Source organism: Cygnus atratus, chromosome 2 (assembly GCF_013377495.2).
Source record: "Cygnus atratus isolate AKBS03 ecotype Queensland, Australia chromosome 2, CAtr_DNAZoo_HiC_assembly, whole genome shotgun sequence".
NCBI classification, from domain to species: Eukaryota; Metazoa; Chordata; class Aves; order Anseriformes; family Anatidae; genus Cygnus; species Cygnus atratus.
In genome coordinates, this window is record NC_066363.1 from 114,841,723 (window position 1) to 114,867,426 (window position 25,704).

Here is a 25,704-nt window from a genome sequence, read left to right on the forward strand (position 1 = left end):
ACCAAGTTGGTCTCAAATTCTGTCAATGCACCTGCTTGCTGACTGGATAACAACATGGACTGGTTTTCTGTGCCTGTGCTCCTAACGTGGCTTCTCTTGCAGGTGGTCTGGAGCCAGGTAAGAAAACAAAGAATACACATTCTTTATATTCTTAAGTAAATGATGCAGGTTGAGATGAGTTTGAGAAGAAAAGACTTAAGTATGTGGTTGTTGCAAAATAAGAAGTCTGTTGTCTTTTTTTTGTGGAGGAGAAAAGGATTTCTGTTTCCTTGGGATCCTATAGCTGCTATTTTTAATAGGCTTCGCTATACATTAGAAGAGCCTATTTGCATGCCCCATCTGAGCAAAATGTCCACTAGCATTAAAAGTAGTGTTACCAGAATTGTAAGTCTAGAGTTAGAGCCAAGATAAGTATTAAAATTTATTTTGCTACTCCATATTTGAATAGAAATATGGTGTGTGTGTGTGTGTTTTTCTCACTACAACACATTTTGTATTGAAATTGATGCATTTTTAGCTGCTGGATTTGCTTTTTAATGACCATTCTCTGTTTCTCCAGTCCAGCTAAACTGCTTAATGCCAAAAAATAACAATGACAGCTTTGAGATTTTGTATTTCCTTTCTTTTGTAGAGAAGGTAGTATTTTGCTGATTTTGTGATAATTCATTGTAGAGGCCAGGTGTATTGGTGATACACAATACAATTAATTCAGAGAACAAAAACCAGTGGGTTTTTGTAAGTTCATTTCTGCTGTTAATAGCTTCAGGGTAATTTACAGAGTAAGGTATTCCTTTAAGTGGAATAATCTTATTTTTTTTAATTTATGCAACTTAACTGTCTGATTTTGTGAATCCAGCTCCAATATCTTGCTGTGGCAGTCAGATATTCTTCCTCTCCATTAAGAGATGTTCATATATCTCCCTCAGTCAAGAGTTTTACCCCAACCCCCCAACTCATATAGCTCCCTGTATCCCCCACTGCCTTGAGTCCTACACTTCTATTTCCTCACACATCACAACTTCTTCTTCCCTTGTTACCAAATCTTTGGACACTCAACCCTCAGCCTTGTTTAGATTCCACTGAAGGCTTTTATAAATCATACAACAGGCGGTGCAGACTGCTACCAGCATCTACAAGCTATCACCCATCAAGCTGACTCCTAATAACCAGTTCCTGTGTGAGGCAGGAGCTTAAGATCATGAGGGCTACTTACTTGGCTTCCATGTTCATTATGGCCAGGAAGAGCTCCTTTCATACTTCTGGATACCAATACCTTAAGTTACATAGTCTGGAGAAAACACTGGTAAGTTAGGATGTCTCGTCCAAACTAGCTGACCATATTCCACATGAAGTCTGTGGTGAGACCAGGAAATTTTCATCAGGTGATTCATCACATCTTTGAGTAGAAGCTCAGCGAGGTACATCATCTTTTAGACATGCCAGGACATCATGGCGGTGCCATACCTATTTTCAGGAGAGATGAATTATGTATACAATTGCCCATTTATTTCTCCACTGATTACATGTCTAATTTTAATGACTAAAATAGGTGAGGTGTTTTTCCCAACTGTTCAGGGTGCACTTGAATTACTAAACAGTTAAATGTGCTGACAAGCCATGGTTTGACCCACCTTTAAAGTAACTTAATTCACATGAATCATGTTGTTTGCCAAAGTTAGGGAAAAATATTATAAATGTTCAGAAAAAATGTTCTGGGTAGATTTAAAAGTAGCGTTGGTTAGACTAAATTAGATTCCTCCTTGGTAAACCGCAGTTCATGTAACCTCCCCCTGTATGTGACTGTGAACTGTGAATCTGTTATTTGTTCACAACATTTTCAGAGACTAGAAATTCATCGTATGGGTCTCAGTTGTCAGGCTGGTGCTGAGACTGAAGCTGTTACTACTCAAACAAGTAATACACAGATACTCTTTTGGGAATTCAGTGTTCTGCTGTTCGGATTCACATGCCTAAGGACCTAATTTTGTTCAGAAACAAGTAGAAAGGAATGATGAAAGGAATTCCTTCTGCGTAGAACATTCAGCAACAGTTTTCAGATACCGGGGACCAGCCTGGATTTCAGTTGCTTGCTGAATGTGGTATTCTTCATTTATGGCCTCATAATTTGGTTTATGCACCATAAATACCACTGGACTTAGCTACAGTTATTTCAGTTTATGAGCTTTGGCTGCAGATAGAGGAGCTTTTCCATGAGCTAGCCAGTTTTTACCTTTAGAGCAGTTACATTTTCTGATTAGTAGAAATGGGAACATTGTAATTATTGAAACTAAAGATATTTTACTCTCCATTAATGGCTGTAAGTTTATTCAATACATATAGCTATGATTCCTCTCCTCCATCAACAATCTTTAACAGGAAAGACCACAATGTGATTTTAATTTTTTAATATCACAAACTTTACTTCTCAATGTTTTTCTCTCACGTTACCTGGAAGTCTGTCTGAGGGCGGGAGTTTAATAGCAAATAAATTGCTCAAAGCATGTATGACACATTTCGCTTGCATACTTTCATCTTGTTTTATAAGCTTAAGTTTCATTTCAGATCTTGAATACAAGGATCAGATACTGTCTTGGGGATATCTTGTGATAAAGGAACATAATGATAGGATATGAGTGCAATAGAATTTCAGAATGCAAGAGACATCTATTGACATTACATATTTATGGGTGATTTGTCTGGAAAATATATTTTGTTTTATTGAACTGTATCCATATATATTTATATGATTATTCTTTTTCTAAATCACTGTTTTTATTTCTCATGTATCAGTGTAAACCTGAATAACACCAGTTAACTCAGTGAAATATGAGAGCAAAATCAATCCTTCAGCATTTGTGCATTTACATTTGCATACCTCTAGCAAGGGTTTTACAATGGACTTTTCCATGATGACACTAGGTTTTTAAGAGTCAGGTATATTGAAACCTACCATAATCTGAAACAACCCAGAACTGTGAGGTACTTGTTCTCTAATAACATGACCGCTTCAGGAGAAATTGGGTTAGGAAACAGATTCTACTCAATGGTTTCTGGAACTGACACATCCAGGTAAAAAATCTTAAACTTCTAAATTATAGCCTCCAGTTGGTTAGGCAAAAAAAAATGTTTTTCCCCTCTTAAGCAATCAGAAAAAATGATTAAAATCTGAGAAAAATGATGAAGAAACAGTTTGAAATCATTTTAGTTCAGATGAATCAAAAGGATAAAATGAGATTTCAGGCTTTTGTATTTACAGTATTTTTTGTGCCATTTGCTGACATTTTTACAAGACAGTCATTTCAGATTGAAAAAGGAATCTTTCATTAGAAAGCCAAAGCAGGACATTCTGGCAATTTCTATACGTTCTTCCTGAGCCTTTCCCAAATGAAAAAAATATATATATTCTTTTTTTTTTTCTGCATTTGGTTACTGTTTTTTTACGAATCCAATCAGTCTTAGGGCCCTCAGTTATGTTGGCCTTCAAAATTATTCCTATCTTTATGTGCCAAAATTCACGTCTAAAAGAACACATACATTTAAATCTCTCTTGAATATTCTGGCCATACAATGTTCTTATCCACTATACAGATGGAAGAACTGACCAAAATTTAATGTTGTTTTGGACTACATGGACTTGATTTTTGAAGCTTTTCAGTATTGTGAGCTTGTACTGTTCATTGCTTCTAATGGAAGCTGCAGATATTTACCACAGTGGAAAAATACATTCTAAAAGATATTACATGCAAAATTACATATAGGAAAGATAGCAAATTATTTATACAGAGAACAAAATCAGTCAGGAGTAGGGGAGGAAACTACAGCAAGAATTAAAGTAAAAATCCCACCCTGCTATACAGAATTGGAGTTATAACTTACTATTTGATGTATCCACAACTTATATTGTCAGGCCTTAAAATTTAAGTGTTGTTTACCTTCAGTTTTTGAACTTCTTTTCAAACATGCAAATAAAAACATACAAATTTCATAGAAGTAATAGGCTGTGAAAACTTCACAGGAGCAGTACTGGGTGACTTGCTTGTTGGGCAACCTGGAGTGGGAGAGTCCAAAGCTGTCACAAGCAAATGAACATCTCCAGTCAAAGGAGAAGACATTTGGTCCGATCAGCCCAATACAAAGCATGGTGCTAAGTGCTGTTAGTTGAGCATAAAACTTAAACTGTTGTACTCTTATACCATTGAGAGAATAATGTTAGTTGCATTTCATTGTGTGCCTTTCTAATAATACTTTTTTTTTTCTTCCCTCTCCCCAGACTGCTCCAGAGACTACTGGTGAGTTCTGCTTACAGATCTATTTGTATGCATGGGAGACATTAAAAAAAAAAAAAAAAAACAGCTGCTCATAAACATCACTAGGACAGACGCAGATTTATAATTACTGTTATTGCATTAATTTTCACACATCATAAAAATAACAGCAAGGGCTAATGTCCTACCTCACTTGTCTTTTTACTTTTCAGAAATAGACGTAGATGGAGGAATTGATCAAGACATCTTTGACATCAATGAAGGTATTTTCTTTTTAAATTCAGTTTCTCTTTTAAATTCCTTTTTTTTTTTTTTTTTGGTAGCCATAGATCAATAGAATAACTGTATGTTAACCTCCTTTTCCCTTTAGCTTTAGGACTAGACCTTTTTGAGGGAGACATCAAACTTGATGGGGTGAGTTCAAATATTAAATATAACACAAGAACTGTGTCATCGACTTATGCAATGTAAAGTGTTAGTGGCATGAAAATGATTGATGCATCCTGCTCATACTAACAATAAATACTGTTTATGTTACAATAAACTGAAAATGTTTGGGGATAGATTTCTACAAATGTCATAGACAATGAAGGATTTGGGTGGATTTGCAGAAACATTATCCAGAATAAGGTCAGTCTAGCCATTAGTCAATATTATTAACATTGTGTTTTCTTCACTGTGGTTTTCATATTTTTACTTTTAAGATATTCAGCAGCACAGATCACATCCAGACAGGGCTATATAAAACATTCTTAATTTATCTGCACAATATTTATTATAAGCCAATTAACTTTACAGACCAGTGCTGCAAAACCTTCATCATATATGTAGATTCACCAAAGCCATTGGAAAATTAGATCTGTGAGTAATACCACATTTTAAATCATCTGTCCCATATCCCTGTCCAATCAATAATATTAAAAAATATTTGCATAGCTAATGACACCTCAAAGATACCTAGTGAAAACACCTAAATTGTCTTATACGCCTAAAAGGGGTAGTGTTTTCCTCTCCCTTTAGGTGAACTGCTGCTGCTCAGGCATATCAATGGAAGCAAAGAAAGCACTGGTTAAGGGCACAGGAACGAACCCTTGCATTATGAAAAACTAGAGAGTTATTGATGTCTGTGCTCATTTCAGGACTTTAGATCATAATGCTTCCCAGAGGAGGTGAAGTTCTGCTCAAACATATCAAAATCTCAGGCAATCTGTATGGAGAAAATGCTGCAGAAATCAGAGTCATTAGTAGAAGAGAGTGAAAGGACTTTGAACCTGAGCCATGGACCTCTGAGTGATCTGTCAAAGTCTTTGAATTCTTTGATTCCTTATATGTCTTAAATGGACTTGTAAGAGACATAATGCAAGTTTTGCATTAGCGTTTTGCATTAGCACTGTTTTAGTTTTTGATCATAGATCAGTTTGTACTGAAAACTGCATACTTATTTTTTCTCAGATGCAGGAGCGAAACTCCATCATTGGTGACAACTATCGGTGGCCCCACGTTATCCCCTATGTCCTTGATGATAGCCTGGGTACAGTATTTGCTCTTGACAATGTGTTTATGTCATGTTGATTGAAATGTTAAATACAGGTCAGCAAATATCTGTGGCATCTTTTCCTCTTCCCAGTGCCACACTATAAGTCTAGAGCATTTCCCACAGCAGGATTAGGCCCGGGTGTGCACCAGCAGGATATATCACCTTGGTCTTGGTGCTGGGGTCCCACCTCCTTTCTTAACCTGGATGCTTCTTAACCTGCCGTAACCCAGCAGACTGGTTTGTTTTTAAAGGCACTTGTCTAAGACATGAAACTGTACTAAGCAGAAGAAATAAAATGGCACTGAAGATCTTTTTAAAGCCAGGAATCTTACTTGGTCATTTATATCACTTAGACCACTGATGGCAACTTGCTATTCTGGCTTGCAAATAAGTTTGCAATGACACATTGCTAGGTGCCCTGCTGTGGGGCCAGGGACACATCACAGCCAGTCTCCTTCCCTTCCCTTCCACCCAGCTGTGGCTTTGCATGGCAGAGGTGAGTGGTGAGACAGGGAGTAGGAGTCCTTGCTGTATACCAGGTGAGGAGACTGTGCCTTCACTACACAGTGAGGAGTCATCCTTCTGGTCTATGACAGAAAAAAAATCACCCACCCCCAGTTTAGGTTAGGAGCTAAAACATTGAGGGGTTTGAAACCATGCAATCTGCTCAGAGGAGATAAGCCAGACACAAAGTCAGTACGTTCAAGTCCTGGAGAGATTCTATGACAGATATGTAGCTTGCAGTTTGCACTAGGTGAAATCCAATGTCTTCGTTCCCTGTTTCTTTAATACTTGCTCAGATAAATCTCAACAAAGTGACAGAATTTACAAAATTAAGAACCACACGCTATGATGTATTATATATCTAACATGTCATATTTTATACTGAAGTACCAAAGCAGAATTACAGAGAAACAAAACAGGAAAAAGATAAAATGTCACAACTGCCTAATTTATGTTTTTTACATTCCTACTCAGGTCTTAATCTAGCAAAAAGCTTGGTTATTTCAATCAAAGATTGCTGAAGCAAGATCCACCCTTAGGACTTGCTCTATACGGGTATCAAGACAAACCGATTGGCTCAATATTGACAAGAACACTGTTTGCTTTGCAGAAATTAATGCTAAGGGGCTCATCCTCAAGGCATTTGAACAGTATCGACTCAAAACCTGTATTGATTTCAAACCTTGGGAAGGAGAGAAGAATTATATATCTGTGTTCAAAGGAAGTGGGTAAGAGGAATAATATAAAATAATTGTAATCCTTTTTGGCTACAGACTGTTTTTATGACCAATATTCACTCTAAAACTCATCTGATTGTAATTTTCTAGTTTGGTTGTGTCCTATTTCCAGTCATTTTTAACTAGAAATTGTAGTAGCTTCCAAAACAGGTATTACCTTGGTAGTAATTAACAATTTCTTGCTGATGTTTGTTTCTAAATACAAGAAGTAATTAAGACCTTAAAGAGGTAATTTTCTTGGCATGACAAAAGATCTGAAACAAGCCAATTACCCTCTTGACTGATCTTTGTCTATATGGACTGTCACTTTCACATGGCCATACTAAGCATACCTTAGTTTTTAGGAAAAAAAATATATACCCAGTGGAAATGTGATCGTTTTAGCTGTGGGAAAACAAATTTGTTTCATTATAACAAATGGAATTCTGTTTGAACAATGTCAGATCAGCATTCAGATATTTTTATATACAGCACATCATTGAGACATTTTATGGAGGTTTCAGTTTATTTACCTATTTGGATCAATAGTTATGCTATTTCACCTCAAGTTTTGCAAAATAAGATTCTAGAAAAAGGTGTCAAAATTGCATCAACTTCTTCGCTTTCTAAGATAGTCTCTACCAAACAGTGCAACAGAACAAATATATTCTCCAAGCTATGCTGGACTATTTCTCTCACAATAGATAAGGAGATCAGGGAAATCCTGGTAGCCTAGTGAGGAAATTTACTTTCAGAAGATAATTTCCTGATACAAGAATGCATTCATAAATGGGAAAAGATTTTCTGATAATCGAAATATTTCCCATTCCCTTTATCTTGTTCTGAGATATTTGTAGCAGATAATTGTTTCAAAATTTCCTTGGTCTCTGTCTCTTTACATTTTCTACTCTTCACACCAGGTACGTGACTTTCAAACTCAGTCCTAAAAGATGTATAAGTGGAGACTTAGGAAGCAATGTGTTTTCCCAGTCTAATGACTCTTTGGCTCTTTGAGCCAAATGGAAAACTCATGTAGCTAAACTCTAGAGTTCTTTGTCACATAAATCATGCATTTTCTAATAATTGTACCTGAAAAAAAAAAAAAAAACGTACCACAGTATTTAGCCTATGACAATTCAGAGACTTCTGCACAATGGTTCATTTATTAACTTATTATTTACTTCCTATTAGAAATAAATTAGTCATGGTGATTAAGACAAGTCACACTATTTGGATAATGTGTCTTGCCTTCTTGCCTGGTGTGTTGCTTGCCCTGAAATGTTTCTATTATCTCAGTTATCATAGTTATTATAGCACTAAAACTATCCATGGTCACCATACTTTTTACAAGCCTGAAGTTAAACTCAGCAGACTCCTGAAAATGGCTGTCCAGTTTCAGTGAGCTAGCTTTGTGCTGTACAAAGAAATTACTAGAACAAACCCTGCATTAACTGCCTTTCATTTCATTCAATTCCCATGGTCTGGTATGGACAAGGTAAAGAATACATGAAACAACCCATTTCCACTCTGCCATTCCTAGTTTTCTGTTTGTCAGCTAGGACTCCGCTGGCTGCACACTGAAGAACTCAGTCCAGAAGGTATGGCACACATAGAGGCACAAAGGTCCTGGCAACCCCATCCAGATTCATAAAGTTTTATTGCACCAAAAAAAAAAAAAAAAAAAGATGATAAATCATCTTCACCTTTCTGATCTGGCTTGCATCTATGAAACATGTAGAAAAAGGTGAGGGAACTTTCCTAGCAGGTCACAAAATCCTCGCCTGGATTATCTTTTTGAATTCAAATGAAATCAACCACAAAGGAAACCACCTGTCATTCTGTTGTCTGCCTTGTATAAAAACAAGCCTGCAGTCTCTGATACACATACACAGTGTATCCCTACACAAAAAAAACGACACAAAAAGCTCTCTCCTTTTTTTTTTAGGAGGACGTTGGTGTAAAAATGTGCCTGGAATAACTGCTGCTAATAATTTGTAGGTAGTATCATTGCTATTGATGGCATGTATAGCCTTATCACCTGTCTTCCAAAAAGCAGGCTGGTGAGATTAGTGAGAGCAGTTACTTCCCTGCTCCTCTAGCCTCTGACAGAGCAACTAGCAGTGCAGAAAGCATTGAATTGGTGAAACAGGCTCTAACACATATGGAGAAGCTGGCATTTTCCACCATTTTCTCCCTTCCTAAAGACATCACTCCCTTGGGGTGGTCCCAGGTGTCCCTTGTCCCACTCACATGGTTTTATTCTCAGCACTGAGTGATGCAGAGTGCACGTTTACTCCTTCTGTGGTTGCAGAATGATGGTGTCGTAGGCATTTGGCAGACTGAAGGCAAGGCGATACTGCATCCCCTGGTGTTTGGATGCTGATATTAACAAGTGTCCAGGATGTGCTTGTAGCCTGCTGCGCTCTACACAGCAGCTGCAAAGCCAGAGGCGTCTGCTTTAGTATAAAGTGGGCCCAGAACTATAATGGACTTCTTAGACTTTTGCACTATCAGAAAAAAAATCATAGTCAATATGAGGCCATGTTCAAGGGAAGCCAGTGAAATTATGGATGCTGTATATGCTCCCTCCCAGGCCTCGTGCTGTGATTTTAATGAGTAATCAATAGCTAAGGCCTGTGCTGGTTTGTGGAAAGAGAAATCCTGTAGAGTATGTTGCACTAATAAGTTGCAGGGTCCTACAGTGCCTGGTGTGCTTGCTTTTTACATTTCTGGGGTGATGGGACTGCAAATTCTATGGTGTATTTTGTGCCCTATTAATTTTATGGACTTCATTGGGTAGGTGTTGATTTATCTACTGCGTAAAATATCAATTTAAATGTGCTTGCTAGTTTGTGGACATGGGGTGCCATTTTATTGGCTTGTGCAGATAGCTCACAGATTTATTTATTTTTTTATTCTTTAATAAAAACTTCCGGCATAGCTGTGGTTTTGCACAGCCTTGTGAGTGTGTGTCAGCAACAAGTGCCCTAGCACCATGTCTCACAAATAGCAAGAAAGAAAAGAGGTTATGAAAAGCCCTGTCAGACCCACCAGCCTTTCAGAGAGTAAGTGCGGTCCCCTGGGGTGGACCTGGCCTGGCAGTCGCAACCCCTCACCAAAGCAGAAGGCCAGCACAATGTGGAGAGGCAGCTGAGATGGAAGAGGTGAGAAGTGGCATGACCATGGTTTGTCTGGCAATAAGGCAGGTCCAAAGTGTGCTTGCAGTCAGTTATGATGGTCCAGCTTAGTAGCAGCAAACTTGTTAATTTGCAGTAAAAAAATTGTTTCAAATCATGTGCCCATAGTCTTTGATGTTTGTCTTCGTCCCTTTTTTCTGTCACAAATAGTTAAACTTTTTTTTTTTTTTTTTTTTTTTTTCTGCTAATGAAAACCTATTAAAAGCAATCCAGCCAGAGCGGGAGAACTGCATATTCATCGAAGCAGAGCTAAGTGTGGGAGGAAGGGATCCAGTAAGGAACAGATCAATGAAAAAGTGCTCACTGTTGAAAATGTAACTTTAGCACTCAAAATATGCCTGTTGAATGGACTGAATCTGGAGTTTGCAGGGCACAGGAGTGGCATGTGCTTCACAGATCCATCTTTCAATCTTATTTCCACATTAGTTGCTGGTCCTCAGTGGGAAACCGCCAAGTGGGCTTGCAGCAGCTCTCGATCGGAGCCAACTGTGACAGGATTGGGACCATTGAGCACGAGTTCCTTCACGCGCTGGGCTTCTGGCACGAGCAGTCGCGGTCCGACCGGGATGACTACGTGTCCATCATCTGGGACAGGATTCAGTCTGGTCAGTCACTCCGTTGATTTCCCATTCGGGCTCTGGTGTGATGTATTTTGGGTGTGGAACATCTCTTTCTGCCTTCCTCCCATGACTGAAATATTCTCCTGCCTTGACTTATTTTTCAAGGCCAGCATATCAAGAAATTAAATGTCAAGTGGCATCTATTTGGGACAGACAGCCTCATTTGTTGTTGTTGTGGTTATTACTCGTGTCACGGCAGTTCCCAGAGTCCTAACCAGAAATCTGAGGCCTACTGTGCAAAATACCATACAGGCAAGCAACAGAAGAGAGTAATTTCATTTGTCTGATACTATAAAATCACTATTACTGAGGGAGCCTTTAAATAATTAAAAAATAATCCTGCCCTGCAAAACCTGGTGTGACCAAAACCAGCAGAAAATCTGGAAGGAAGGGGTTGGCCTTTCTCTTTCTCCTCTGCTTGCATCCCCAGGGAGGGCATGCAGGCTGGGGAGACCCTTTTTAGGTTTCCATCATGCAGGCTGTTATTTCGGCAACACAGTTTTCCATTACAACCACGTTGTGGCATATTTGGCACAAGCCAGCCTGTGGCACAGGGTTCCTTAGGGCTGTGGTCGATGCCTACTTCAGCACACCACCATCCTCTGTGGCTTCCATGCAGCTTTGAAAACAAGCCTGAGCCCAGACATGGTGCTGGCCTGGCTCAGGCATACTCAGAGGACTCGCAAGCCCATCAATGTTTATGAGTAGCTTCATGGTGAAAAGATTTCTAATTTGTGAAAAATCCTTCCTTCATGCAGCAGAAATCATCATGTTACATTCCAGTGGCTGAAAAGGGAAGCTAAATAAATCTAGTCTAGGATTAAAACAGTTTTACAGAGTAAGTACAAGAAAATAATTACCAAAAAAACTCTTCGGGGGTCTAATGGATTCTCTGACACCTTATGTACATCAAAACTTGGCCATCTTCAGCAATAAACGATTTTTCCTTTTATTTTTCCCATTCAGGTAAAGAACATAATTTCAATAAATATGATGATAAAACATCAGACTCCCTGAATGTTCCCTATGACTATACGTCTGTGATGCACTATAGCCAAACTGCATTCAGGAATGGGACTGAACCAACTATTGTGACGAACATACCAGACTTCATGGATGTAATAGGGCAGCGGATGGATTTTAGCGATTATGATCTCCAGAAACTGAATCGACTGTACAATTGCTGTAGGTTTTTCCATTTCCTTTAAATTCTTGCTTCTGGTAGTTGAAGGAAATAAGGGTGATATATACATGCTGGACTCATCCAGCCACAAGTAAAAGATACGCAAACATATTTGGAGAAGTGAATTGTGTTAAAAACACCAGAAATAATGGTACAGCTAGAAATAACATAGCCCTCCTGCAGAAACACTGCTGTGTAGCTGAGTTTTCTGTGCAGTTCCATTTGACCTTTAGTTAAAAACCAGCTTCTCTCAGCAGCTGATTTTGTTCATCCCTTCGGTGGCTGTTTAAAATATGTGCTTCTGAACAAAGCTTTTTTTTTTTCTTTCTTTTTTTTTTTTTTCTTCACCCCCATTATTCCACAGCTGTTCAGACAGCATACAGAAATTAGTGTCTTTGCTGTGGCTCTCATACCTACTCAGCTCTCAAGCAGTCTGTGAGACAGAATGTGTGTCCATGCAAATAGGTTATGGATGCTCTTAGGAAGAAAATGCGAGCACTGAAAATTGTTGATTTTAGTTTCAAACCAGCCCCTTAGAAAAGTGGTCAAAAGACCGGTTTTGCTCATATGGGATTTCTTTTAGAAAGTTGAGTGACAATAAGAGACTGGGGAACATAATTCTGAATTGTGACTGCATCTGTTGTGCCCTGGCACTCAGATGAAAACTTTACTTCATTGCCTCAGTATACCAAGCAGTGAGTAAGGTCTTACAATTACATCAAAAAAAACCAAAAAAACACAGTGTATTTTTATGAGTATAATGTTCTGATGGAAATATTTCTGTTCACATGGGTCTAAACCAAACACACACTTGCACTCAGCCTTAGCTTCCAGCACTTGACACACAGTCAATTAGCTCTTACGTAAGTGCTTAGAGCTAAGGATGTCATTAACAGTGGACAGGGTCCTTCTTACTCTCCATTAATCTTATATACTTCTCATAATTCTCACATATATAAATTCTTCATGACATTATAACTTTATTCTTAACCAACAGTCACATGTCCTTAGTGAAATAAACTCCATACATGCTGAAACTAGTGACAAAACTCCCACCACCTTCAGGGCAATCAGGATTTACTCTTCTCCCTGCTCTGTCACTTGGCATAGTATATATAGGGTGTACGATATTCATAAGTGGTCTTCAGATCACCCACTGATTGCTCAATGGCCCCTGCGCCATGGAGGACAGGTTCTTCATGGGTCCCAGCCCTCACCCACCCAGCTGCTAAACTGATCCTTTCAAGTTAGAGGAAAGACCAAGAATGCCAGGCAGGTGTTCTCCCAGAGGAATCAAAAGATTGCCTTTTTTTTTTTTTTTTTTTTCTTCTGAGCAGGATTTTAGGAAAACTTTAAGCTGAATTCCTGCTAAAGGCCTTTGAGGTTAGGAATTGACATTAAAAATTGAAAACTTGGTTCTTAAAACTGAAACAAACAAACAAACAAACAAACAAAAAACCTACAACCAGCAGCATAAGTATTCCTGACTGGTACTTTAGTTCTGCTCTGGTTTCTTCTTCAGGGCATATGATAAAGGTAGATTTCAGAAAGTTTTCCCTTTCTAGCACATTAAGTAACAGAACAGATCATGAGGTTCCTCAGCCACTGGAAGTTAGGACTCAGCACTCATCCCCCCATGTGCTGTCTTCCAGTCCAGCCTTTCACTAAACAGTGAGAAAATATCTGTCTTTTAGTGCAGATGAGGTTCAAAAAGCCCTTCTCCTGTGTCATTAATTAATCTAAGAAATGGATTGAATGCTGTTGGGTCTTGCTTTTCTCTCTTCTTTTCCTTGAGTTCAGCATGCCATGCCAGCCAGCACTTTTTAATTAGTTAGGGTACGGCTTTCCTGTTTGGGCAAACTGGTTTCATATTTTGTTTCATGTTTTGATTTCAAAGAGTTCTTTCATTTAATAATTCACAATTCTTCTTGCTTTCTTGTTGACACCTTTGCTGTTTTTTATTTATTTTCTTTCTCCAACCTTCAATATGACATTTACCGTGAAAATCTTTCCTTGTTTTATTTTTATTTTTATTTTTTTACAGCATTGCACAAATACTGTATCTTAAAAAGTATCAGTTATACAACACTTCTGATAGCATTGCTATCTTATAGAGTATTGTTAGCTTTCTATGAGGACAGTACAAAATAGCTCAGCAGTGCAAGTAATTTGGCAGCAGTTCAAATTTAAGTGCTTCCCTGAGCTACAGTCTAAGTGAAACATTTGGCATGCCATTGCGATTGATTTTTGTGACACTCAGGGTCCTTTTTTTGTGGTGCAATGAAACCTTTAAACCCAACACGATATTTTATACATAGGTTGAAAAGCAATAATCATGAAACATTTTATTAACTTAGTTATTTTCAAATCATAGCTGGTGTTACACAGAACTCAGTTGTAGTACAACGCGAAACAAATCTAAGAATAGGGATAAACCTGGACTGTGGGTCTGTGTCTTCTTTTACTCATCCAGAGTTTGATTTAAACAGAGAAAACATTTCATACAGTATTTTCCCTTTCCTAGTCAACGGCAGTCTTCCACCACTTTATTTTTGACTTGTTAGTATGCAAACCAGATCTTCAAAATTTGTATGAGATGAGATATCCACCACTCTCAAACGTACCTTTACCAAATGTTTTTCCAATTCTGCATTTTGAAAATCAAGCAGAATGAGCAATTGCTCATTGCAGTGAAATGCTGTTGCTGTACTGTATTTCAAAATAAGTGCTCCAGTAGGTAAATTAGTGAAACTTTACCAAAAGCTGTGACCATGTATCACAACCTAAAGAAAGCAGAGGAATGAATGGGAAGTCCTCAGACCTTTTGGCTATGTGAAGGTTGATTTGTCAGGGCTGGTGTTAGTGTTCCTTTTAAAAATAAAAGATATCGTATGATAATTAGCTGGCAGCCTCCTGTGCTTGCTAAGTGCCCAGAGTGGTCCCGATGACATCTTATTAAAGTCAACGTTAATTGCCAAATGCTTTGAGTTCCTGAACTTTATATGTATGAATGCTGATGGTATTTGAAGCCACTGATTATTTTGTATTTGCACTTCTTAGTCTGTCTCTGCTCTTGACTTTGAATATCTTGTACTAAATGTGTGCCGTGTAACAGAGATTCATGCTTTTATTATATGTATTTATTTATTTATTTAATATTATAGCCTCCTCCCTAAGTTTCATGGACACATGCAGTTTTGAACTTGAAAATATTTGTGGCATGATTCAAAGTTCAGATGATAGCAGTGATTGGCAGCGTTTGTCTCAGGTTCCTACTGGACCTCATACTGATCATACTAACATGGGAGAATGTGAAGGTACGAAAAAATACTGTTCTTATCTCTCTGGGAAATTTTTTCTGCAAAGGCAAGTGAGTTGACTTTGCTCTCGGCCTTGTTCTATGTTTATTTGTTGACAGACTACAGTTAACTTTTGAACCAAGCAATATAAAACTGTATAGTTAGGGACGCCATGTGACACATTCTGTTTTCTGCTTATTAGAGAAGATTCAATGTTCTTATCTCTTTTGATCTGTTCTTTGATCTCAGTGTCACATCCTCACAAGAGAATTATGTAAAGTGTTCTAACCTATGGTACAGGCACATCAGAAAGACTGCTGCTTTTCTGAATAACTGCTCAGTAAATTTTTGGAAAGGATTGGTATTTAGCAATTACGTATGTTATCAGGGCTCAGGTGAGCAATCCACAGAGAATCATAGAATTGTAGAACCATAGAATGTCCTGAAGTGGAAAGGACCCACAAAGATCATTGAGTCCAACTTCTGGCTCCACACAGCACCACCCAAAAATCAGACCACGTGTCTGAGAGTGTTTTCCAAATGCTTCTTGAGCTCTGTCAGGCTTGGTACCATGACCACAGCCCTGGGGAGCCTGTCCCAGTGCCCGACCACCCTCTGGGTGCAGAACCTTTCCCTAACACCCAGCCTGACCCTCCCCTGTCCCAGCTCCGTGCCGTTCCCTCGGGTCCTGTCGCTGTCCCCAGAGAGCAGAGCTCAGCGCCTGCCCCTCCGCTCCCCTCGTGAGGGAGCTGCAGGCCGCCATGAGGCCTCCCCTCAGCCTGCTCTGCTCTGGGATGAAAAGAATGTAGCCAGTAGTTTCCTAATTTGTCAAAGAAACTGTGAGTTCAGGAGTTTAAACCAGTCCTCCAGAGAGAATGTCAACTGTGAATTACTGGCTCTGGGTGAACAGTTAAACGAGAGCACCCATGCTTTTGAGTACAAATTTCTAGAGACAGCCAAAAAAAAAAGAGAAAAATAGAGTTCAAAGGAGAACAGTTCTGCCCCTGAAGAACATGAACAAGTAACTGCCCTCAGTCTGAAGATTTAGACAGGATATAGCTTACTGTAACCCTAACTTTACTGTCTTGTAGATTTATCAAAATATGATGTTAAGAATACATGTGCAGCAGGAAAAATTTGTTTTCACTCTCCTCTACCATTCATTTTTAATTTTGACAGGTTCTGGCTACTTCATGCATTTCAATACCAGTGCTGTCACACAGGGAAGCACGGCATTCCTGGAGAGCCGAATTCTGTATCCCAAAAGAGGCTTTCAGTGCTTGCAATTCTATTTCTATCACAGTGGAAATGAAAGCGATCTGCTCCATGTCTGGGTCAGGGAGTATTCTTCAGCCCATCCAAATGGTACTTTGAGATTCATTGAACAGATAAAAGGTATGGAATAAAATTTCATTTTGGTTTAATCTATACTTGGTATCCTTTTCAAAGTTTGGGGGGAAATATTGTATGAAAGTGACTCATCTCCTAGTTTTATTCTTTTGCTTCTTCTCTAACTATGTAATTGAATCTCTGCTGGTGAAATTATACTTGATGGATCCTCAGTCAACCATTTTCCTATAATATAATCAATTACAACAAATTACAAACTCTTGCATTATCAAGATAGTTTTCTCACCAAAATAGCTAAAATTCCATGAACAGTCATTTTGACTGTTATAGAATTGCTGGTATCAATAGCAACAGATGAAGTTGGTCATTAGACTAAATTACAATGAATAAGAAAGAAGTAATAAAGAAATAGAAAGTATAAGTGCCCTGGAATACCTAACATACAAAGACAAAAAAAAAAAAAAAAAGATAAATACAATTCAGCTTACTTTTTCAACAAGGTTTGGAGTGACTTATCTGAAATACAGAATCATAGAATCATTTAAGTTGGAAAAGACCCATAAGATCATCAAGTCCAACCATCACCTAACACTACCAAGTCCACCACTAAAGCATGTCCTTAAGCACCATATCCACCAGCCTCTTAAGTACTTCCAGGGATGGTGACTCTACCACCTCCCTGGGCAGCAGACCATGATTTGTATTTTGAAGAAAACTAAGTTTTTGTGGTTTTAAGAGTCTATGGTCTGCAAAATGAGCAACAGATGTCAGTTAATGGATAAAAGAGGTCCTTAAGCTAGAATTGCCAAAGTCACCTTTTGATTAAACCATATCCTCAGATATTTCACTAGTGTTTGATCTCCATTACAGTTACAACTAATTCAGTCTGTTAGTTACACAAAGGTCTTGGGGAGTTCTTTTACACAGTAGATATCAAGTCTGCTTCTTCTGCCTCTTTCTGTGCCTTTAGGCTCAGCTACTATTTGTGCCTGTTTACAAACCCAAAACTGTTTTTGCTGTTCTGCAGCAGCTCTGGTTGCCTTCAGCCAGGAGCAGGGCAGGCAGTGGGGGCATGACATATTACACTGCAGTAGCTGTTTTGCTCATTGAACATGAGTCAGAAACACCTGTCTTGCATATAATCTGTGCAGTTCAAACAGGCATTACTTAACACAGGAGGAAATTTAATGGAAAATAGTGGGGTGTTTTGTTCTTGTTTCTGGGCTTATTTTTTCTCCTCCAAATTAAAACAACAATAATGAAAAACAGCAAAAAAAAATGAGTTTCATATCTGAGATACATTATATTGCGTTTAGAACTGTTAGGAAAGTGAAGCATGAGTTCTGTACTTGGGATTGGCACTGCCTGGTCCAGAAATGTAGCTGAAAGCCTGGCCTTCGGTTCAGGTGAACAGAAACCAGCCAGCAAAAGAAATTATTTTGCTGCATGTACTATTAACAAAGGATGTCCTACTTTCACTTCTTTCACTTGCCTTAAAAGTCCTTTGTGCAAAAGTCTTTGCTTCTGTGCAAACTGTTCTTGCAGTCAAGTGGGATTTACTAGTGCAGGCACTTCTAGACACAGAACCAGACTTGCACTGAGGTTTTATTACGTGAAGTAGGTTTTACAATTGCTGGGCTCTAATTTGAACTTAATACCATTAATCATTTGATGGGTGAATAGTGATTTTGCAGAGGCAAATTTCCAGCAAGCCATTTAAATATTAAAAAAAAAAAAAAAAGTAATAAATGAACATATCTTGCACTTCTAGGCTCCCAGAATCCTCTGCAGCTTTTTTTTTTTTTTTTTTTTTTTTTAAGATCTGTTGTTATTCAGTTATTTAAACATATTTGGCTCTGATTTTTTTCTTTTCTTTGCAATAACACAGGTGACATTTTGTAAATTTAATTATCACAACATTTGGACTAATTTAATGCAATGTTCTTTAAAAATGTAAAAGAAAAAGAAGTCTGAAAACATTACCATTGTTTTCACTCTAATTAAAGAGCTGCTATGCATATTAAATCTGGTGAAAATATGAATTGAAAGAATATGATCTTGCACTGAAAAAAGTAACATCTAGAAGAAAAATGTTCCATCACTTCAACGCCAGTGGAACTGAGGAATTCATACACAGCATTAAGATAGGCTCTCTAGACCTGTACAGTGTTTGATTGTACTGCTTACTTAGAAATCCCTACTCTTGTTTTTCAGGTGCACCTGCAAATTACTGGCAGCTCCATCACGTTTCTTTGAATGTCACAAGTAAATTCCGGGTGGTGTTTGAAGGTGTGAGAGGAACTGGCTTGTCAAATGGAGGCCTCTCTATTGATGACATCAACTTGTCAGAAACACAGTGTCCTCACCACACCTGGCATATCAGAAACTTCACACATCTCCTCAACACGAGTCCTGCAGGTCCAGCAGGAAGAATATACAGTCCACCTTTTTACTCTAGTAAAGGGTATGCTTTTCAGGTCAGCTTGTATGTAAATGGTACTGCTGATAACCCATTTAATTTAGCAATGTACTTGCATTTGATTTCTGGAGCAAATGATGATCAGTTGCAATGGCCCTGTGCATGGCAACAAGGTACCATGATTCTGCTTGACCAGCATCCTGATATTCGTCAACGGATGTCAAACCAAAGAAGTATAACAACAGACCCTCTGAAATTATCAGGTTAGTTAAATTCAGATGTGCTATCCAATACATTTAAAACAGCCAAAATATACGGAGTTAATTTTTTTCTTTGTGCAAATTAGTTCAGCTTTTTTAGCTTCTGGAATGGGTCATTTCCTTGCAGCAGCAATATAATTGATCCACAGACAAGAAAAATTTGAACATATAAGGTAGGTTAAGCTGGGACCCTCAGTTTCGAAGTAGATTCACATAAGAAAGAGGTGGGTCATCCATGCCTAACATTTCTTTCATATGCTCTGTGAAGATGCATTTATATCTGCTTTAATGAGAATGCAAGTCTTCCAGAAGGCTTGATGAGAAAAATACTGAATTAACAATATGCACAGATGATAGCAGGTGAAAGTGTAGCCCTTAAACACATCATCTCCCTCCTTGCAAAAGGAACTGGTGTCAGCGCAAATCCAGAAACCAGATGGACAAAGTACTGATTCATATTACATAATCTGCACTTGTTCAAGGTGTGACAAGATAAGGAGCAATTGTCCACAATAACTCAGTAAGGAGGCAAATTAGGTAAAGGTGTAGCTCTGAGAAATGTTAGGAAACTCTGTAAGGAGATATGTTAAATTAAAACCACATGTTCAACATTGGATAAAGATTGAATTTAAGCCAAAATGATTTTCTGCATCAATATAAAGATTTTGCCAAAAGAAACCACCTCCACCACTGTATTAGTTTCCTGGGCATTCAGACTACAACATTCATAAAGGAAGGAATGCACTAAAATTTCTATTTCTTGGTATTATTTAAAAAATAATAATCCATGGTTGACATTCATTATTCTCTGACACTGTTTCTACGTTAAAACAATGTGGGTAACCTAGAAAGACCAAATGGCCTCTCCTGTAAATGAATGACGATCACATCAGGTTCCCCACAGATGGTTCGCATTTTCCCTGTGCTCTCTGCTGTTATGGCCACAGCTCTCAGCCCTTTTCCTTCTTTAATGCTGTGGACTTGCAGTCTGTTTGTGCTCTGCCCCTTATCCCTTGTTTATTTATGTATTGCTTGTAGCCCCAGATTCCTGAGATAAGCCTTGTGACTCTTATCCTTTCTCTAACCAGTAGACTTACTGGAGCAAGCAATTTGATCTCCCTGCTGGATACTTTTATAGACAATCATGTTCAGCTTTGAGATTTTAGATTTAGGGTCTAATGAAGGGGACATCAGCAGCCTGTGACCACTTGTGTTGTTCACGTACACTCTGTCCTCCATCCACATCAGCAGATGTTCTTTTTTTTTGAGAATCACCGAATTAATACATTTTACAGATGATTCATGTGCTACTCATCTTCTTGCCCAATACACTTGAAAAGGACTAAAAGAAAAAAGAAAAAAAAAACACAACAGGTTTTCAACCAGCACTCCAATAACTTCATCTCCAGCAGGCTCTTTTCTCAATACCTCAGATCAACCCACTGAAAAACTTCGTTGTCTTGTGTGTCTCATCAGTGTGGAATCTCAAACAAAAAATCTACAAATTGTAGGCAGTTTCAGCATTGTTTCTACTCCTTGAGTTTCAGCTAATTTATTCTCATCTCCCTCTTCATGATGTCCATGAGCAGAAGCAGGCAAAGTAGGGGGACAGTGTCCTGAGTGTTGAGAGAGGCTTTAGTACTACTTTGCAGCAGAGATTAACTGAGAAGGAAAGAATCCCACTGAGAAAAAAATCCAGAGTGGTCCCACACTCATATTCAGTTTTTTTTTTTTTCCAGATTCTTCATTAACTTATGTTTGGGATAGGCCAGATAAAGTGGGATTAACAGCTTCTTTTCCCAATGGAACTACATTCATGAGAGGTCCAGGAAGTGGAATAAGTGCATTCTTAACTCATCAGAGACTTAGAAGCCGCAACTTTATTAAAGAAGACGGTATTTATATTCTTTTAACAATGGAAGGTATGTGAACATTGATGTTAGCCGATATTCTTAATAATACAAAAAATACACAGTGTCACATACTAACTAGTCACAAGTACTGTAGATATAAATACATGATGTACTTTACATAAGCAATTTTGGTGTTACTGATGTATCTAAAATCAAATCATGTATAAATAAATGTGTGGGTAGCTACATCCTTTTTCTAATCCATTATCTCATGTGTAGGTTGAAATCTAAGTGTATAAAATGATGCTACTCCTGTGCAAATTATTTTGAATAGAGTACTGTGAATAAGATTGTCTGTTTAAAAAATTAAAGAAATTAGGACATTTCCAAAATACATCATGCTCTTGAAAGTTAAAAAAGACTTTTTATCCATTATACCAGAGGAAGATGTAGGGTAGTTCACAGGATCTCTGCTCTTTATTATTAGAACTTATCGTTCAAATAAGAGGAAAAAAAAGACATAAAGTAAAAGCCTTGTTTCTTGTGTTTTCTCACGCAGATATATCACATCTAGTATCAGCTCAGCCAAGTGTCTCACCAACCTTTGTCATGAATACTTCCACCACCACCACCACCACCAAGCCCACCACCACCACCACCACCACCACGCCCACCACCACCACCACCACCAAGACCACCACCACCACCACCACCAAGCCCACCACCACCACCACCACCACCACGCCCACCACCACCACCACCACCAAGCCCACCACCACCACCAAGCCCACCATCACCACCACCAACAAGCTCACCACCACCACCAAGCCCACCACCACCACCACCACCAAGCCCACCACCACCACCACAGCTAAGCTTACCACCACCAAAACACCCATCCCGACAGCCTCTGACACCCTGACCAAAGAGCCAGACAGAGATACTCCAGAGCCCTGTCCAGACAACCCGTGTGAAAATGACGGTGTCTGCGTTATTGTAGATAGAAAAGCAATGTGCAGGTAACTGTCTTTATTCACTCAAATACAATTTTAGTAATGGAAGCTTCTAGTAGAGTACATCTTTGTTCCTAATGAAAGGAAAGACAGACTATAGCTAATTTAAAAAAAAAAAAAAATCTCCAAAATCTGTTATTGCAAGAGACTTATGACCAGTTTGGGCAACAAAGTTCCTGTCCTTGACATTTGACCATTTTGATGTACTCTGTTTGACTTTTCTGTAAATTATGTTTAGAATGTACTTATTTTGAGTGATATGTTAGTCCAATGTTATGAAAAGGACTGCGCATCTCCTCAGAAGTCTATAGCAAAATCAAGAGTTAAATATAAATGCACTTGAAACAAAATAGGATTTGTAGCAGTATAAAGTATTTTTAATAGCTCTCAAGCAGCGTAAGCAGAATAACTTTACTTTAAAATTTTACTCAGAAATATTGTGTAGAGAAAATTACGACCACAAATTAACCAATTCTAGTTGCTTGCTTTTAAACCAGTGACAAAGGCTGAGGACCAAAATGCTTGTTTACCCTGCAAGGAAATGAATGGCAACTTTTTTTAATCCTCTGTGGATTCATTTATGCAACCCACCTGGCTGATTAGCATTGTTCCTGCTCTCAGACAAACTCTAAGGCTGAAGATAGTAACAACATGCTGTGAAGCAGTGCCAAGGCAGGTAGACTGGGGGAGTGCTGTGAGGCAAATGTCTAAAGGCCAAGAGCAACAAGAGCCGATATGACTCACTGTTATATCTCCCCGTTTAGGAACCTTTTAAAAAACAATTCTGTAAAGGGGCTTATGCAACACGTCAGAAGCAGGTCCTGGGTGCAAGAAAATGTCAAGAAGCTGTTCCAAGAAGAGAAAAAAAAAAAAAAAAGTCATTCTGAATGTTATGCTTGATTTCAGAATTTTCTGACATCTGTTGTCTGTTTGAAGCTCAAGTGCCTATGTGTCCTACATGTCACACTGGAGAAGCGTGTGACCAGCAGTCACTTTCTGCTCTAATTTTCTACTGGAAAACTAGAGATGTGATAGGGGATAACTAGGGATGTGATAGGGGAAAACTAGGGATGTGATAATAACTCTCTTTAAGCCTGATCACATAAAGTCCAATGGAGTCATTTTCAGGGCTGAGCATGTAGTTCTGAATAAATGATTTAGACAGAAAATGGAAAAACAATGACATAAGGAATAAAAAGGGTTAGAAAGCTAGGTGCAGTTGTGAATTCAGTAGTACTGCACATATATTTTTTCAGTTAGGTCATTGGGATCCTCACATGCTCATGATAAAAAGTTTTAGAGCTGAAAGTGATGCTGAATAAGGTGAAGGACTCAAGGCTTGGAGGCTGTGTTTAGTGCAAAACCAGAAGATGGCTAGAATGTTAATCTTGCCTTCTTTGGGGGAAGGCAGAGACAGCTCACACGCGTTCTTAGAAAATAAGCCCCTTCTGGCAATGAGATGGTCTGACCAGAACTTACACATCTACTAGTGGAGAAGTACTGAGCAGGGAGAGGGCAATGTGATGGGTTAGCTGGGTCAGTCTTAGAAAGGGGTAATTCCTGCACCTAAATTTTGCTTCGGGTGCTATCAGGTCGATGATACAGAGTCTGGCCTGTGGTCTTGACCCCATTTATCTTGCAAGTTCGAATTGCTGCATAAGGTGAGTTGAGAATTAAGAAGGCAAAGAGCATAAGAGGAATCAGGAGGATGAGATTTCCTGGAGGGTGGTAGATGTGGCTTGATGGGATAAGAGCAGTGTAAAGCTTCTGGACCAGTTCTCCTCCGAGTTTATTCAGCTACTACTTATAAAGGCTTTTTTAACTGACTGAGTGAAGAAGATAGAAGGGCTTTGTGTAAAAGCTGAGCGTGCCAAAAGGCAGAATTGCATCTGGATAGTAGGCAATTAGTATAGTGAAAGCAAATATTACATGATAGTGGTTCTAGTGACAGGTATCAGTTTCACGGAATGGAAAATGAGCTTTCTATCAGCAGAAGTGCTATAAACTTAGAGGAAAAGGAAGCAAATGAGTGAACTGAGTGACTCACGGTGCTTGTCTGTTGGTAGCAAAAGACCATTCTGTAGCAACAGCTCTGCAGATCAGCTGTGGCCAAGCCTGAAACAGACAAAAAAAGTGAGGCTGAAGCTCAGGTTTTCCAGCAAAGGCTCTCTTTGTCTTATAGAAGAAATGACCTGTAAAACAGTGGGAAGCTGAAGAAAGGGTACAGTCTATCCAGACAGGTAATCTGGATACAGTTTGGGATATAGAAACAGCACATCAGATATGCAATATTTTAAATAGTCTTTTCATGCCTTCAATCTTTAAGTGATACCACACGTTTGTTCTTTTACTTTCTAGATGTCCAGCAGGGGACAACTGGTGGTACATGGGAGAAAAGTGTGAAAGGAAAGGCTCAACTCAAGAAAACACTATAATAGCTGTTTCTTCGACCATAACTGTATTCGTTGTTATGCTTATTGTCACTATCACAACTGCGGTTTGCCTTAAAAAGAAATACAGCAAAGGAAAGGAAAAAGTAGAGAGCCTGACTCTAGAAGAAGAAGTAAGTATTTTGCCTTTTCAACAAAGATTATATATATTTGTTAAAAGTAAACAGTCAAATTCAGTAAAAAGTAAGCTGGATTATGTCACATTTTTGAAGTCTGAAGACTCCAGCTTAAGAATTAAAGAGCTCTATTAAGTGCTACTAATTTTTCAAACACCAAAAAGCCACTTAATTCAAAACTCCTCCTCCACCCCCACCAATCTTACTGCCCTGATGGGAGCCTACATCGAGTGGGAGATTGTGAACAAATACATTCATTTTCAGCTTGTAACTAAATTGTGTCTTTCCCTTAGTGAACTATTCTATTACAGAATTTTACATCTATTACAGCATTTTCTGCTAAAGATCTCCCCTTAAAACACCTGGGTATAACAGTAAAATAAACCAACCCAAAATGCCAAAACAAAAAAAGCAAATTAATATCAATTTCCTTATTCAATGGACTTTCTGTATGCAAGGAATGAAGTAGCCATGGCTTATGAACAGGCAAAAATAAAGACAGAAGTTTAAAACTGACTGGATCAGAAGTAAATAAGATATTCAAACTTGTTTTGATAGGAAGTTTCATAAAGTCCCAGACATCCAGACCCTTAGTTTAAATAGTGACTTAGTCTTGGAAATAACATGAATGACATAACTTAGAGGGACTTACAAGGTCCAGGAGAAATTTTGTAAGCATATCGATGAGGAATAGCCTTACAGAGATCAATTTGAATTTTGTCCTAACATTGTTTGTGTGATGTGCTGTTGAAGTGCAGTAGCATTGTGTAGTGCCAAATACTGTCACTGTTACTTTATGTCTTCCAACAAGTTATTTCATTTTCTTTGAAAGTAATGCTTTTATAGTATACACATACTTCCCTTCCCTACATATATGTCTAAGACATTTTTTTTTCCTATTTAGAATAAAACATCCTTCTGA

At 38.4% G+C, this 25,704-nt stretch overlaps 1 protein-coding gene across 1 annotated transcript; it reads left to right on the forward strand.

Annotated features, from left to right (window-relative positions):
- Positions 1-54: 54 nt before the first annotated feature.
- Positions 55-25,704, forward strand: MEP1B (meprin A subunit beta). The gene is made up of 15 exons (XM_035553253.1): positions 55-117; positions 4,271-4,289; positions 4,478-4,528; positions 4,636-4,679; positions 5,718-5,796; positions 6,917-7,034; positions 10,646-10,824; positions 11,806-12,024; positions 15,187-15,339; positions 16,501-16,716; positions 18,886-19,353; positions 21,090-21,272; positions 21,763-22,222; positions 24,575-24,779; positions 25,687-25,704. The coding sequence occupies exons 1-15, from the start codon at positions 55-57 to the stop codon at positions 25,702-25,704; spliced, it is 2,475 nt and encodes an 824-aa protein (XP_035409146.1).

What these genes read in the sequence shown, in the direction of transcription:
- MEP1B (XM_035553253.1), top strand. Translation starts at nt 55, where the DNA reads ATGGACTGGTTTTCTGTGCCTGTGCTCCTAACGTGGCTTCTCTTGCAG. An exon ending in TGTCCTTGATGATAGCCTGG is followed by an intron (nt 5,797 to 6,916) that starts GTACAGTATTTG and finishes TTTGCTTTGCAG; the next exon opens with AAATTAATGCTAAGGGGCTC. An exon ending in GAATCGACTGTACAATTGCT is followed by an intron (nt 12,025 to 15,186) that starts GTAGGTTTTTCC and finishes TTAATATTATAG; the next exon opens with CCTCCTCCCTAAGTTTCATG.